General features: G+C 35.8%; 1 protein-coding gene and 1 long non-coding RNA gene across 3 annotated transcripts in view; one reads left to right on the top strand and one right to left on the bottom strand.

Annotated features, from left to right (window-relative positions):
* The window catches only part of GNPTAB (N-acetylglucosamine-1-phosphate transferase subunits alpha and beta), a 43646-nt gene that overhangs the window by 5239 nt on the left and 21332 nt on the right, over positions 1 to 17075 (bottom strand). For both annotated transcript variants that reach the window (XM_080558399.1, XM_080558398.1), the window contains exons 9-18: positions 15143 to 15322; positions 13970 to 14140; positions 12191 to 12314; positions 9657 to 9860; positions 7119 to 8245; positions 5938 to 6137; positions 5458 to 5677; positions 4312 to 4425; positions 2501 to 2586; positions 612 to 710 (exon numbers count right to left, since the gene is read on the bottom strand). In XM_080558399.1, coding sequence (XP_080414525.1) covers positions 612 to 710; positions 2501 to 2586; positions 4312 to 4425; positions 5458 to 5677; positions 5938 to 6137; positions 7119 to 8245; positions 9657 to 9860; positions 12191 to 12314; positions 13970 to 14140; positions 15143 to 15322 — 2525 coding nt within the window. The remainder of the gene's footprint in view (positions 1 to 611; positions 711 to 2500; positions 2587 to 4311; positions 4426 to 5457; positions 5678 to 5937; positions 6138 to 7118; positions 8246 to 9656; positions 9861 to 12190; positions 12315 to 13969; positions 14141 to 15142; positions 15323 to 17075) is intronic.
* LOC308179307 lies at positions 4433 to 17069 on the top strand. The gene is made up of 3 exons (XR_013940330.1): positions 4433 to 5186; positions 9528 to 9599; positions 15477 to 17069. It is a non-coding gene; the product is annotated as an uncharacterized lncRNA (long non-coding RNA).

The following is a 17075-nucleotide window of genomic DNA, read 5'->3' as shown; positions in this document are numbered from 1 at the left end:
GTGGACTGGCAGCTCATTAGCCCCAGGAATGCAGTAGCTGCACTACTGAGTCTGCTCTCAGAATCGGGTATCAGCTTCTCCACTACGATGTAAAGAAACGAGAGGACTAACCTCCAGCTTTGGACCATTTCTCATCAAATATCACAAAAAAATTTAATACCTCTTGTGACGTCGTAACAGAGCACAAAAGCAGCAAAACAGATTTTGCAATAAAATAGTCCATGCTTAAATTTTATTTTTAAATTGCTGCATAAAGCAGGTCAAAATTTTCTCTCCTTTAAAATAAAATTGCCTGCGATATAAACTATATAAACTCTAGAACAACAAAATGAAATCCTCAGAAATAGTTGAAGTTTTTCAATACAACTTCAAAGGTTTTAGACATATAAAAATATAATAGAAATCAATTAGATAACCCCCAGCATAAAAAACAGTCACTTCTGTTAAATAGAAAACAATGAGAAGTATTTTGATTAGAATTGATCTTGCTCTGTAACACAGTATAGAAATACACTGCAATAAATGACTTACAATACACAAACATATTAAACAGTTGAAGCAGAAAATGAAAACAAATCTCAAAACGTTATACAAATCCAGAAATAGGATACCTGGGATTTTTTCGTATGTCATCCAGCTGACCAACTACATGAGACACATTTGTGCGAATCATTTTGAAGGCAATTTCCTCTTCTCCCATGATTTCAAACCTTATTATAAAAAGAATAGTATTTATACATTAGTAAAACAGCCTATAGTCAGGTTCAATAAGTATTAATATTTTAAGAACTTATTTCTAATCTGACTGTCCAAACCATTAGAATTTGACATTTGATTTCTGTGTTTACATTTTTCAGCTAATGCTCTTGCACAGAGCCACTGTCCAATAGATTTGTTAGTAGCCTATTGGAGACTGAACAATTTTATTACACACTTAATGAATACTTTTGTCATAGGAATAATAATGAATCTGAAGGTAGACATTACACTACATTTCCTTATTTAAAAAAAATTGACAACTGCAATTTAAAATTACACTACAGACATGAGAAAATACATTATTTTCCAATCACTGGCCCCAGAAAAACCTTAAAGTTACAAAAGCATATATAAAACTACAATCTTAAATACAAATGCAAGCCTTCCTCACCCACCTACCTACTCATTGACCAACTTACAGACAAAACAATGAGCTGTATATGAAATGCAGAAACATTGCATCTCTGAAGGATGCCCCCAGTGCATTTGCCCCCTATTTAGCAGTCTTACTAGAGGTATCATACTTATTTTTCATGTGGAGGTATACATGCACCTGTCACATCTTTATGTTCATACAAGAAAATATATTGCCTGTTTGTAAAGTCTCATGTGAGAAAGAATTCTAGTTATAAAGCTCATCAAGTTAATAATGCAATTATTTAATATTGAAGCTTAAGAACCACATGTACCTTACGCTGATTTATATCATTAAGCACAGCAAATCCTTACACCCACCTCAACATTTTTCAATCTCATTTGTTGTATCAGCTTTTCAGTTTCATTGTAAACTCTCCTGGGAAGGGAATTATTTAGAAAGCATACAGCACAGCTTGAGGTACTGTGAATGAGCATGTAACAGTGCCCCAAAGCTGCCCTAAGCAGCACCCGTAGCCTTCCTTCATCCTACAGAACCACTTGACTTTGTAATCACTCCTGGGGCAAAACCAAATGCTTCAGAGGAGCCCTACCACTCTGCCCATCCAACACCACTGGCGAGGCAATGGACAAGAGACAGCTGTCAGCTCCATGCCAGCAAACAGCCTCAGCATCACGTCATCGGTTTGCAGTTTTCAGAGAGCACAGATCTGCCTGAACCTACATCTCAGGAAGATCTGCTCAAATACAATTATTCAAACAAACCTAAGTCAAGTCATGGTTTGTCCTGCTCTTTCCAAAAGGGGATGGGAACCATTTTGTTTTGCCCCTGTCCCAACCTGTCACTTCTCTACCTTGCAAGAGAAGTGCAAGGTAGTTAGAGAGAAAACGGTTTCTTTTTAAAAAAAAAACAAAAAACAACAACAACCAAAAAAAAAATCTAAACCACTTCTGTAGAGGAAAGGAGGACGAAGCAGATTTACAACTTACAATTTCTAAGTATGGGAAACTTTTTCCACCCTTCTATGCTGCTCTAACTGCCCTCACTAAATGTATATAGTTGATTAATATAGTTATTATTATAGTTTGTTATAGCTGCCTAAAGATAGTCCAGCTTCTTACTGTTGTACTACAGAGTTGGGATCTGGCCCAAGGTTTAGCATGGAAATCTTTAGTCTACTAAAGCTATGGAAAAAAAAACAATCGTACACAATGAAAGAGACATGAATAGTTAACAGTATGCTTCTCCAGTTCCACTGTTAAACCTTAGCTCATTTTATTTTAATGTACCATCTTTGGTCATCTATGTATTCACACCTTTTCCTATTGTTCTACGAAAGTTGCTTTTCACAGGACTGTAACATACCTATATTTGTTTTTGTCCTTGTATGCCTTACGAATTCTGTCAGTCACAGGTTTGCAATTAGTTACTAGGTTTTTAGTTACTGGAGGCTGGAAAAAAAACATTCTTTAGATTATAATTTAATGAAGAATAGAATCTTTTATAAAAGAATACACTGTAGAAAATTTATACCACAGCTATGAAGACCTGCATATTGCTTTTCATTCCAGGAGAATAAAGCATATTGTTTCTTCATTATCTTTTGGAGTAAACAATACTTATACATACCAATATTGAAAAATATATGAAAAATACACTTTTTTTTGGCAAAAGTATTGCAACTTCTAGATTTCATCCTCAATACAATATTCAGAAATTGTAGCTCATTTGACAGCTGTTTTAACATTCTTCTGGTGGAAGTCACCACTAACACTGGCCAGGCATACTCCACAGAACAGATGATACACATTAGCCTTATTTATATCATTACCTATGTTGAAACAATTCTGGGAAATAAAAATCCATGTTCTCAAGGGATATTTCTATGGTACTAGATTCAGTTCTATAAATTTATCTGTTGCAGACAACAGGAAGAAAAAGTTGTGTTTGTGTTTAGCATAGAGGTCTAATTTTGTGACTATTTGAACTGATAAAATTAGTATATTAGACATTAGCACTTAAATGAGTAATATTTTATTGACAAGAAGATTTAATCTGACATTGTTCCCAGAGACTTATTTTTAACCCTGTCCTAAAATAAATTCACGGCAACCATCCTTTATTAATACTCTTAAAAGTTTTCACTTCAGAGAATTTTGTAAACTGAACTGAGAGTCATAAAGAGGTAAAATGAAGTAAGGTTTTACTGGATGTTATGTCCTCAGATTATACAAAATTTCAAAATCCACACTTTAATTTTTTCAAATCAGACTGTCAGAATGGTTTTACATACAGTTTTGCTGAAATGTAGACTTAGGGGCAGGATAGGTGTCCAGTGTAATAAAAAACAATAAATGTAGCATATATCAATAGTCAACAATATATATACATTTACCTACGCTAACACTGTAGATCTCTGCACTCTGGTTTGCATGATGGGGATTGACAATGCTCTTTTACTACCCAACAGCTCATGACCTGTACTGACCAATTTTTTTTTTTTTATTTTTTCCCCCCTTTGGTACAGTATTGGTTTTAACCAATAAAACATCAGGTCATCAATTTAGCAAAGTTCATACACAAATCTTTTCAAAAGCATGGACTGATGCAGGAATTCAATTCTATTTGCAGAAGAAAATCAGGAATCTAGAATATTTAGATCTGACATTAATACCTAAATTCCCACAGATTTCAGTGAGAATTTAACAAGCAAAATAGGAATTAAGGACATTAGCCTTCCATTTTTGAAAGTTAAAAGGAATTACTCAGAAGCCTTTGAATTAAGAAGACTGACTTTGAAGATATCCCTCTGATGATATTTATTTTAATGCATAGAATATCATTCAAGCAGATTTATCAGGAAGTTCTAGTGAGAGACGTATTGGGCATGGCATCTTTTGGGTTCACACTAGTGCATTTTCTTAACAAGGATGACTTTTTATATCCCATATATAATAAAATTCTAAAGCTCAGCTTTTCTCTGTGGTAAATTTTAATAGCTTTAAAAGTTAGCAAGTAGCTTGTAGAATTTTCATATTTAATACACTTATTTCATGTATACACAAGTAGAAATTTTTGTGAATACTTTCCTTCTAGAAATCAAACCAACATTTCAAGCATAGTAAATACACGTTCAGGAAAGAAATCATCCACCTTTTAGGACCAATGTTCCTTACCAGATTGGGATCATAATATGCTTCCTGAGTTGGTGGAATAACATGGATCCGAGTGATGTTGGCAGGGAGAGATTTTGAGCAATTTATTAGCATTTGTTCTAGACCCGTCAAATCCTATCAGGAAGGAAAGAAAAAAAAAAAATCTTATTTTCTTGTTAACATAGTTCTAAAAATCCAGGGTTCACATATTTGATGTTATATGCATAAGAAGTTTCTATATTACTGTAAAAAAAAAAAAAAAGACATTCATATAGCAGACCTCAGTTCAGTAACTTAAAGTCAGTGGGAATCTCCATATGCTTATAGTGAAGCAAATGCTTGGCTGAAGTGAGACCACATAAAGCGTGACTTGTCATTTTCATTTGAAAATTTAAAACACATCTTTACTGATGATGTAAGTAGAGTACAGAATTCCCGGACCAGAAGTGGCATTTTAAATCCCAGATCAAACAAAAACAAAAAAGTGAACTGAAAGGACAGGAAGATTTTCTGATTAAGGTACAGGCCAGGAACACCTGAAAGCAAAGCTGTGTTCCAGCTATGCCAGTGATTTTGTGTCATTTCAAGAATATTATTTTATTGGTTTGAGCCCTGATTCCTCTCTGAAGCAGAAAGGGTACAATTCCCTCTCTACTAACTGTTTGTAAGAGCCCAAGTCCTACCAAAACCATGTCCTCTGCTTATCAGGTTCCTAGAAAACCAGGAATGTGAATCTTTGTATATGGTCATATTATTTACGGGTATCACTTCTTTGCTGACCTTTTTCTTATTACTTTCTTTAGGGTACAAGTTCTTCAGTCAACGACAGTCTTTTACGATGTGCAAGAACAAGAGTAAGCACAACAGAATCTCACTCTTCACAGTGTCTTTCACCAGTAAGTATCATTTCTAACAAATTCACACCAAGTACTTTCTTGAGATCAGATACCAATGATACATTTTTCTGATGCTGTTAGAACTCAGCTTAATTGTTGAGTCCGTATAAGAACAATAAACAAGTAGGACACAACGTTAAATTCTCTAGCTAGAATTGACAAGTGTTATAGATGTTGAAGCAAAGATAAATAAAGATTTGATTCATTTTAATGTAACAGATGTGGACTTTAGGACCAAAGTTACTCTAGAAGTTATTGCTGAGGAAAGTACCTGCAAACTTAGTGGCAGTTCGTGGATTCTTGTGGCCAACGTTCGAATCTCTCGGTCAGACAAAATGCCTGACTGGTCTGTATCAACCTCATCGAAGATCTGAGAGATGTTCAGTGGCTGGACTGCACTCATAAGATAGTAGAAATATGAAAAAGCAAACTGCATATCTTCTGAGTGCCGCACTTTGTGAAATGATGTCTTGTCAAACTCCTCAGGAAACCTACATAAAAGCATACGTTAATTTAGTACTCCAGCTTCTAGTAAAATATTGCTTACCTGAAAACAAACTCTCACCTGAATTTTTAAAGGTCCTCCTTACTTTAGCAGGACTATCATGTTGTAATAAATATCCCATTTTCCTTTTCAAAATATAATTTCAATGAGTAGCCATCAACACATTGGAAATAGCTATAACAAAGCTTTACCAGAAAGATAGAATTACCTACAGTTTTACATTATTTCAAAGACAGACATACTCACATATCCTGTAGCTCTTGCATAACAGTGCGGTCAATCATGTGGGGCATATGAGCAGGGACTTTCCGAGAAGTAAATCCAAATTTACTGTTTAAAAGCTTATTTACATATCGAAGGGAATCAGCAAATGTATCTTTCAGCTGCCTTCCAAGATGTTTACCATCAGTAAAATATGACATTTCTTTGAGTAATGACTCTTCTTCCTAAATAGCAAGACAAGCATACACTAAGGTTACATTATCAAAAAATATTAAATACATAGGAAAACTGACATTTCAGGCAGGTAGCAGCTCTTTTTTTAAATAAGTAAAAATGTAAAGAGAAGTTTTGAATACTGTTCTTCATGTTCCTTTGATGCGTCTTTAAAAATAAGAGGAGAGAAAAGGAAGGTAACTTCATCCTTAAAAATTATATGCGCTGAAGTATAGTGGTCTACAAAAAAAACTTCCTTAATATTTTTCTTGTGACACCTCGCACACTCAACAGTCACTGTTTGCTATAAGATATTCGTAATATTGCTTGTTTTTATTTATTTTTTCCTGATTACTCATCCACATTTGATAACTGAAATCTTAGGTAAACATTAAGAGGTAATAGCACCTTTGCTATTTGGAGTAGTGCAAAACAGTTGTACCAATTGAAGCATAGTCTCTATCTTCTTTTATAGAAGTTTTCAAAAAATCCTCCGAAATGCTTTGGCTAGAAGCTTCCTACATGTTTTCTTGACATGGTCTGGATATTCAGTGTTGTTGGCAGCCTTTCAATTTAACTTTTAGAGCTTGAATACTTACCATTATACATATGAATATTTTTACAATTTATATATAGTGTATCCACATTTGTATAAATGCATCCAAAACAAAATCTAATCTCTTTTGCAATACTGTATATGTGAATAATATCACTGCATCAACATACACTGAATAAGAAGCGAATCTGACTTCAAAAAAAACACTCTGTAGGACAGGAATAGAAATGTCTATTCACCTTTCATCACCTAGCTAAGAGAGGCCCAAATCAAACAGATTAGATTTTATGTAAAAACTCAGAAAGAGCTTTCAAAAAATCTCAGCATTTACATCAAAGGCAAGACGCATTCTGAATTTACAAATAATATTAGCAGTATTCCACAATATGCAGAAAGATGCAATTATTCCACTAAGCAGTGATGTTAAGATACTCACATCAAGAAGGTCCTGGAAATACTTCTTTTTCTCCCATGGCAAAAAGCCTTGGTAACTTCCAGCATAAGACTGTAGTTTTCTTCCCACTAACCCCTCCCTTACATTTGTATCCAACTGTATATGCCCTTTTCTGCCCTCCATTCCCTCTGTATCTTCTCCAGCCTCAGAATTCCCAATATTTTTTGATTGACGTGTTTCCCTTAATATGAGGGAATTCAATATTTTTTCTTGAGATTCATTTTCATTTCCCATGGGCTGGATCCCATTTCTCTGGGCTGGATGTGTGGATTTAGGCTTCATTTTGGAAGTAGGTTTATTTGTATTCATTGCCGCATCAGTCCTTTTTGTTCCGGTAAGTCTTGAAGGAACTTCCCCATTTGCTTTTATTGCTGTTTCTGTTTTGCTATTGTTTACATCTTCATGAGGCTTCTGCCAGCTGGTTTCATTTTTCTGATCTTGTGAATTATAATGCACACCATTCTTTTCCAGACCTACAATCTTCTTTACTGTAGTTAAGAACTGATAAGGTCTCAGGAGCGCAGCCTTGGATAGGTTAAATCCCTTCTGAGTGATATCACCATTTGCTAGTTTTAAATCCAGGTTCTGCAGTGCTATCTGAACATTTTCAGGAAGGAGAGACACATTTACCGATGGTATTATAATCTCTTCATGGAAACTCCCTCCTGTTTCATTTCGACGTCTCTTGACTCTTGGAAAGCGTTTTTCTTCAGGAATATCTTCAAATATCATTTCAGCTTCTGGTATTGAAGTTGGAGTTTTAAAATCAGAGTTGGGTTTTTGCGTAGAACTTGTGTTCAGTTTTGGCTCCTCTCTAGTATCAACTTCAATAGCTACCTGCATTTTAAACTCTTCATCATTTTTATTTAGAAATGTAAGATTAAAATAGATCACAGTTGTATTCATGCCACTGTGCATTATGAGGTGGATAGTCTTCCATTTGTTTGCAACTGAAGCATGCCGAATAATTGGATTATCGCTATATGAACCCTCAATTCCTTTCTTGGCTATTTCGCTGAAGCTGAAATAAGGCAGACATTCACCTTTTGGAATAACATAGTAGGTCTGATTAAGCTGAAGTGTCACCTTGTACATCTCTTCAAAGTGATCTGGGAAAAAAAAATGTGAATTTTCAGTGTGAGATTTTTTCTGTATTTTTAAATTGTAATATATCCAAAAAGATTCACAATTTTAGCAGTGAGACTACTTTGTGAAAGAACACTTACTGTAGCTTCCAATCTCTTACTCACCTATCTTAAATAACACATTATTAGAATATACTCAGAATTATAAATCTGACGTACATTCCAACGGTAATTCTAAAAAAACGCTATAATTTATCACTCCTACCTACAGAGCTTAAGTTGCTTATTATCACACCTCACTTAAAATTACGTGTTGTAACTAACAAGCTCATACTACATTTTTGCCACATTTTAGTAGAATCACATTACAGGAGTTAGATTTCACTACTAGATTGAATATTGATTTGGAATTTCTAAAACTTCTTGCTCCCACAGCAGAAGACAGATCTGTCAGCTCTTGTGAGAACAAAGCCTCACTGCCAGCAATGCATTTTTTTGACCCGAGAAGCAGGGAAGTCTCTACTTTTTCAAGCAGGCCAAATTATCCCATTTCTTTTCTTTTATCTATACCAAGCAGAACTCTCAATCTTTCCATTCACTCCTGCTAGCCTTTCATATCAAAATAAAATTCTGACATCTCAACCTCCAATTTCTCCATGTTTTCCTTGTTCTACCTGCTCTGCCTCTATACCTCTTGCTCTACAGTTTCCATGCTTCCTTCACTACAATTCTTGCAATTCTGTATCTTCCCTTCTTCAGAAAAATAGGTATTTTAGACTGCAGTAGGAATCTTCTAATATTATCACACAAAAAAACATGACTCTCCTTTTTAAATGCAGTGAGGTTCAAATGCCCATCTTCAACCCAGTTGCTCGCTCCACTGGGCTAGCACAATTAAAGGATGAAAGCCTCTGTAGCCAGCAGCACACAAGGAAGACACGTTTAGGTAACTCACACTCCTCAGCAGAACCCACAGGTGACTACAAGTAGCCTTTGGCAAGAGTACAGAGCCAGACTTGAACTTACACCCTCAGCATCACAGAGGTCCTTTAATTTATTAACCACTACTAACATCATCAAATCAGCTGTTCTCCTTTGCAGAAAGTCTGTTTGCATAGCTGAAATGTAATTTCTGCATTTAAAGTGTAAGCCTCTTGGGTAATGAATCTGATGCTTGCTGCTCCATAAAACATCAAACACTCCACTCGTGCTTGGCAAATACAGATTTTATTAACTAAAGCAGCACACAAAAAATGACTTAGGTTTGGATCAGTGAATAAAGCAAGTGCCTGTCTTTTTCCTTCAGCTGCTAGCAGCAATTTTTCATGACACTGCAGGGCTCTTAGAACTACTGGAGAATAACGATGAACCAAAAAAGGTAAGACAACGTAAGAAAAATTCAACAGAACATTTATCAACCATGCATTTTACATACCTTGCCCACAGTCACCAGCATCAAATCCACAGGAGAGAACGTTGCAGGCCTGATCACAGAATTTGTCTGCTAGCCAGGAATTAGCACAACCTTGGTTACAGTATGAAACACCACTTATTCCTGCACCAAACTGCCATGGTGGTCCGTTCCCTATACCTCCAACTGCACCACCACCAGCAACATAGCGACTACCCCCGCTGTTACCTAAAGGGAGAGAAAAGAAAAACAAAAAACAACCAGTCGTTTGAAATTCATATTTCTGAGGAAAGGTACATTTTAAGCCACAGCATTAAAGCTCAGCTGAGAAGAGTCAGCACAATTTTATTTACCAACAGTAAAATTAAAACAAGGCAACTAACTAGCTCCCTGAGAGCTAGTGTAAAATGTATAGCATACAAAATCTCACTGCAGAATTTTGCAAACCGACTTAAAAATGCAACAAAAACTGCAACATATTTTATCTTAACTTCAACAACGTAGGCAGAAAACTGATTTACCTCTCTTGCTTGCATTCTTGACTTTACAGTCCCCTAGAGCAGTACGTCACTTTCTCAATCCAGAAGCGTCACTTCATTTTCCTAACCTACGGTTCTGAAAATTCAATTTAGGAACTAATGGTGCATCTTTGCTATGAGGTTAGACTGCTCTAACTGTTCTTGCGCTGAAGTGTTCACTCACCTTCTCTGCATGCTGCAACCATTTGCTAATGTTAGCATCCATACAGTGTACAGGAAGTCAAATCTAGCTTAAAAGTAACCCGAATTCTCTCCTCTGTCCACCCTGAAAAAATAACCATGCAAGCAAGGTGATGGAAATATGCGATAGGGTTCGTAGGGCTGCCCATTTTGCCACTAGTGTGGTCTTTATTGCATTCATAAATTCAGTTTTGAATCTGACACTAAGACAACATGGTTGACTCTTCCTATCTTGTTTGCCATCAATACTTGTTTCTACAGGTATTAAAATAGTATTATAATAGTACAGGTATTATAAAGAAAATTGTCTTGCTTATATCTATTTCCCTTAATTTTCATTGAAATCATAACATCAGTCTCTTCTCACCAGAAGGGGCATGCGAAGTTAGCACCAATAATAAGGCAACAATTGGGCAGAGTAACTGAAATCTCTGGAAGATGAGAAAACAATGCAAGTGATGCAAGTGTTCTTCAGAAAAGTAATAGATCCTCAGTGAGCACAAGTCTTGACAGCAATAAAAATATTTTCATATCTTCATTGCTTTGAATGCACGTGGAAAATAGCTTTTTGTTAGAAGTGTTCCCCCCTCCCCCCCCCCAACACACACACAGGTCGTTCTTAGACCAGAAATATGTGAAAAAAATGACAGGTTTAAGAACCTTTATATAGCATACACTGTTTTAAGAATACAGTCCATCTTCTAATCCTCTTCATTCATTTCTGGATAAAAGCCTAAAAAAACCAGCCTTCTCAGGAAATGAAGTGTGCCCAAATGCAGGCCATTTCTGGTTTGCAGAAGATTATTTGTTCCCACTTCCTTTACAGGAACTATTGTTCAAGGATAAAAAGCAAGGAAGGAGACAGCCCTGAACCTTGTAACAGCCACAGGTTTCCCTTCCATGGCAAGGTCTGGTGAACAGGCATTTCAACCACAGCTATATGTTCTCCTAAAACTAGTGCACCTACAAGGCAGACATTTGTCTGTGGCCAACTGAAGTTTAAAAAAGAGTGGTAGAAAGGAAACATGTAAGCAAAGTTACCCAGTGTTGGCATTAAGGAGATACAAGACATGAAAATAGATCTGAAGATGGAAAAGAAGTAGAACACAGACTAGAGTTAGAGGGGACACAAAATCTACTTAGAGTATGTTTGAGCAAGTGAAATCTAGGAGCAGAGCATATACAGACAGCCTCCTCCATGAAGGGAAAGTGGGGCAGAACTTGGAAAATTAGCCAGTATCATAAAGCCTTGCAAATAAGCTTTCCAGCAAGTTCTCTGGTCAGACATTTAAATGCAAATTCAGCTTAAAATTTAACCTTAATATGAAGCAAAGAATACTTAAAAAGTGGCAAGTGAAAGGAGACATCAGACCTGTAGCACTGTACAAGACACTACCATCGCATCCACTGAAATTTTTAACATGCAATACTAATTACCTCAGATACTGTTATTCCAGTAATATTTCTTAGTTGTTCTACCTATACCTCTTTACTTACTTGTTTTGTTATCTGAATAACAGATTTAGGTCAAGAATAAAAGAAGGACTGAAGTTTCCCTGAAAGTGCAATATTATTTGGACTTTGAGGTTCAAAAATTTTCCTGTCATGTAGTCAAATTTGGTACCCAAAGGAAGATGTTATTGTACCCTACTATTTGCCATCATTTCCCATGGAAATTTACAGCTCGAAGGAAATAATTTTTTAATACGTAAGATGAATCTTTTTCCCCCCGCCATTGACGAAGGCAAATTTTGTAGTTACAGGAGAATTATAAATTACAGAATTATAACAAGAAACAAGTCAGTTCATTTTTGTCTAAATTTAACATCGTTGTCTTACCAATGCAGTCACCTCCATCCCAATCACAAGCTGAGTTATTACAGGCTTTATCACAGTAACCATCTTTAATCCATGAACCAGGACATCCCTCAGCACAGTTTGGCACAGGCCAAGTCAAGTAAACCTGGAACAACATTACAGTCTGCGTCAAGGACTGACAAATAAAAGTCAACTGAGCTTGTTTCTTGGAATACAGAGACTTAAAATAATGCCATCCTGTGCATAGTGCCTTCAGTGTTTTACAGACAGCATTTAAACCTTGTCACCTACTAGGTAAATGTTATCCCTTTCAAAGAGAAGGAAATTAAGTCTCAGAAGTTAAATGAATTCACAAGGCTATACAGCAAGGCAGCAATAGAAAGCAGGACTTCCCACATTCACTTCTGCAAACCCTATTCAAATGAAAATTAGTGTGTTTTTTTTTTTTTTAATCAGATAAGGAGGGGAAAACTTCAAATTTAAAATAACTCTGCAGTTCACTTGTTCTCCTGACTCAAAATGTTTCTTCATCACTAACCAGTCATGAGATAAGTAGCACATGTTGAACATAATCCCTGAAGCATCTGATCCTCTATGACTTAAATAATACTAAGAATTGCCAAGATAAAAAGTGCATGTGAATGTATTTTTACCTGGGAAAGCATTAAAAAACCCACACATTTTCCTCTAGACATTTGAAAATTTTAGTAGTGCTTTTGCTATCAAAGCACTGATCAGGTTTATCACAAACATTTCATCTAAACTCGCTTCATTCTCACAACAGAGACAACTACTGAAGAACAATAAAAGTGCAATTACAGCAGGATTCTGCAATTATGTGCCTACTTTCTCAAAGTCTGCTAATGTTCTCAAGTACTAAAAGTTAGCAATTTTACAGTAGCTTAAGCTTATTTTGTACAACTCTTCTGTGTGTGTGCGCGCAGGTGTGTACACATCTGCCTGCATGAAGCATTTAAATCAGTGGCCTCTAGCATCTGGTGTTCCTTTGTATTTATTATTTTTATTAAAGCAGTAAGAATTAAGTGTTTCGCTCCATGTTCCTCATGTAGATCAAGCTCATGGATGAAAACTCTGCTGGCAACCACATTCTTTATGCATGGCTATTGCTAACATTTCCTCAGCCTGCATTCCTCATTTAACCCCAGTGATGATAATAGGTCAGTTGAAAGACTAAATCACTTCATGTTCATGAAAATCAGTATCTTTCAGTGAAAAATTACATAAAGATTTGGCAAAGATATTGTGGGTGTCTGGAATAGAGATGGTTAGTAGTAAATTCTAATATTAAACCAGTTTGATTGAGCATTATCAAATTTCAGCATTCCCATGGAAGAGTCAATTCTGTTTTGAACAAAACATGTCCCACAAAACAAAAAGAATTTACAAGGGAGGAAAGACTGACAGCTTCCAAACACCAAATCAGTCTTTCCAGTGCTGAAAGTGGGGGAATTAGGAAATGACATTGATAAAGTAAAGCATGAAGCCTGACAGAGGACCATTATACCCCTCAAAACCTGGGAGAGAACACTGAGAAAGGCAATTCCAAACATCCACACAGTACAAATACAAAAAAAAAAAAAAGAAAAAGAGTCCTCCCCACCCTGCATCTTTGCTAACAATTGCCTAGTTAAGAATAATGATCCTTTACAGGTTAAAAGGTGAGGGAAGGGAAAGTTTCTTTCACTTGTTCTCCCTTTCAAAGTAGCATTTCTTCAGTTTTCATGATATTAGCACAGAAAAGTTTTAAATCTACTTAAAAATCCTTTCCTAAGAGCTTACCTTCTGACCTTTAGAGTGACTGTAAAAATCATCAGGCCAAACATCTTTCCCGAACATAACATCATCATTGAGATAAATAAACTTCTGAGAGAGGCCACTGATACGGTGAATGTGGCTTTCAATAGCTGGTGAACTGAAGGTAGGCAAGTGACTCACATTCTGAAATATTTCCTAAAAAACAAGAAGAGAGTGAAGTTTTTCTTCTTTGCTAATGTATTTTCTTTTTTTTTCTTTCAAATATTTCCTTTTCCAACATAACACCATTTTCAGTTCTGCTGCTTAACTAAAAAACTGCACCTGGCTCAATGCAAAGACAAACTCCTATTTATTTCACTATGTACTGGATCAGGCCCAGTGTAGATATATTTATACTACTTCTGCAGTACAGGCCGCACAAAATTTCAAGAAGTTGAACCTGCTCCAACATTCAAACAGCATTCTTCCACTTCTTTCAAGTAACTAAGCAAGCAGACAGCAACAGAAGTTGAATTAGTATCTTGTTACCACTTAGGCTGCTCAGGGCTCCTATGTCATGCTCAGATACCAAAATTACTCCTGAATTTATAATAAGAAGCTACTACTTTTTTTTTTTTTTTCAGGAAACTTGAGGGATTCGCTTTCTCTTTTAAATAAGCTTTTTAGAATGCATATCTACTTTTTTTTTTTAAGCCATCTTCTTAGTTCTAGTAATTGTAGTCTATCCTGTCCCAACAGAAGTTTATTGGATTAGCACTGGTCCTGAGACAATGTTTATAGATTTGTATTGCCTTTTCTTACCTCTAGGTTTTTTATAAATAGACTTTATAAGGAAATTAGATATAGGTATACGCTAGCTGAAGCCTTGTTATTTGGAAAAATGACTGTGTTGAGGCTTGATCTATCTTAAGTTATCAGCTTAGCAAAACTGAAATACAAAGACATATTGGGGCTTAACAAAACAATGAATGCGAGAGGGGAGATGTGGTCACTTCTTCCTTCCTAATAAATGCAGCTTTTAGCTGAAAGGGGATAGCTGGGCTTCAAGAACAAACAGAATCATTATTAGCAGTACTTTTGCGATTTTTTTTTTGTTGTTGGTTGGGTGGATTTGTTGTTTCCCCACCACCACCTTGGTGTTGTTTTGCTTTTTGTTGGTGGTGTCTCCTTGTTTTCATGTTTGTTTTTTGCTTTTACCTGGTGGGTCACTATGGTTATCCGGGGATTATCCAGGTTAAGCCAGGAAGGAATTTGCCCATTAGTGACAATGAAAATATGTCGCACCCAAGGAGCATGCCTCTCTATTGATCGTAACGAGTATCTCAGTTCTTCATTATCTTCAAAACGGCTGGCAGAAATATCTTCATCCTGTTTGGACTATAAAAAAATCCTTTAGATTTAAATAAACCACTCAAGTTCTGATCCAGCTAGATAACAAGAGTGTCCTTTAACATACGGGTCGTAAGTATTTTGAGACTTAGGCATTCAAAAATAAAAGATGCATTGATCAAGTGCCGTTATTTCTCTAAAGGATCATGTTTTACTAAATTATCAAGGTGAACAATACATTCTTCTGACATCAATGGCTCACCATAAGGTATCATTGGGTCATCTGCTGACCACAGTGCAAGACGACAGTGCGTTGTACAATCCCAGCTCTTGAAGAAAGAACCCCAGTTAAAAAAATAAATAAATCCTGTTTTCCTAGATTATTAATCTTAATTATTTCCTGATCTTGATCAAAAGCCAAGCTGCATTTCAAATCTGTAACATCACCTTTCAGAACTGCTGCTTTAAGAGGCTGGGGCCTTCCAAGTTCATCATGTCATAAACCATATATAATGTGTCACCTAATATAGACACTGGAAGGTGATGATGTAGCTGCTCTTCAATTACACCCTGGTCTTTCATTTAAGAAAAAGATAGGCAGGAGATAATCAACAAAATTAAGCCTAATATTCACTATCAAATAGCTAAAGGTTTCCATATGCTTTTTGTTAAAAGGCAACATTTTAAATTAGAAATTCTTCAGGCAAGTAACAAAATTAGGTTACATGATACTAACATACGTTTCTTTCCTATTTATGAGGACTTAATCGCCTCTTCCAAAACGGAGGATTAAGGATGCTGAAAAGGAGTATTTCTAAAAGAACTATGCCCAACTACAACAGGAAACTCGAGGGAAAAAAAAAAAATCGAACATTTAGCAACTACTGTTTTCACTGCAAATTCTATGCACGGTAATTAAGTCTCCTTTTCCAATACGTACAGTAAACCAACATAAACAAAACATAAACAAAAACATAACTGAAAACATTTCACTAACAACAGCATATATTGGCTAGGTACCCATCTACAAAATGTATAACGCATAATTAAATATGAGGAAGTATAAATTTAAAGTGCAGGGTTTGTATCAATAAGCAGAAGTTCCCCAAAGCCAGGTTCACAGGGTACAGAAACAGACTGCAAGTATTATTAGAGAGGGCATATTTACTTTATCCATTTTTGACATTTATGGTAAAATTAAATTCTAGCAGGAGAAAAAAAATCAACATTTTAGAAGATCTTGTGATTTTTTTTCCTTTTGATAAACTTAACATTCTTCCATGTAACGTTTATTCTGTTTAAAACTTCTTTCTTTACAGATAACTGCATTTAATTTCTTTGATTTTTTTTGAAGAGAATTAATTAGTATTTGTTCAGTATGTGACACTGCAAATCAAAAAACCTTAAGAAACATACTGAGAAGAAGGTAATCATGTTTGTTAAATAAAACCCTGTCTCCCTCCCACACACAAGAAGCCTGCTTATCTGCCAGTCAGTATCAATTAAGCCTTTCAGGACTTGACAGCACATAACTTTATCAGAACATGCACAGAGGGCAAAATTTTTCATTTAGTAGAGAACAAGAAAATTTCAATTAAATGCCACTCTGCATGATGCTTCCTCCTTTTAGATTCCAGAATCTGGCAACATTCTTATGACATTTTATTATAACAAAATAAATGCTGGGTTCTTAACACATCCAAACTTCTGAAAGAAATCCCCTGTTCCTTGTCATTAACTAGTTAACTGCAAGCCTCCCTCTGCATTCTGCAACCTTCACATTCCGTAACAGGATTTACCT

Source organism: Anser brachyrhynchus, assembly GCF_964034855.1.
Source record: "Anser brachyrhynchus genome assembly, chromosome: 1".
Lineage (NCBI taxonomy): Eukaryota > Metazoa > Chordata > Aves > Anseriformes > Anatidae > Anser > Anser brachyrhynchus.
The sequence above is the reverse complement of the archived record's forward strand: the minus strand, read 5'-3'. Positions and strand labels throughout refer to the sequence as shown.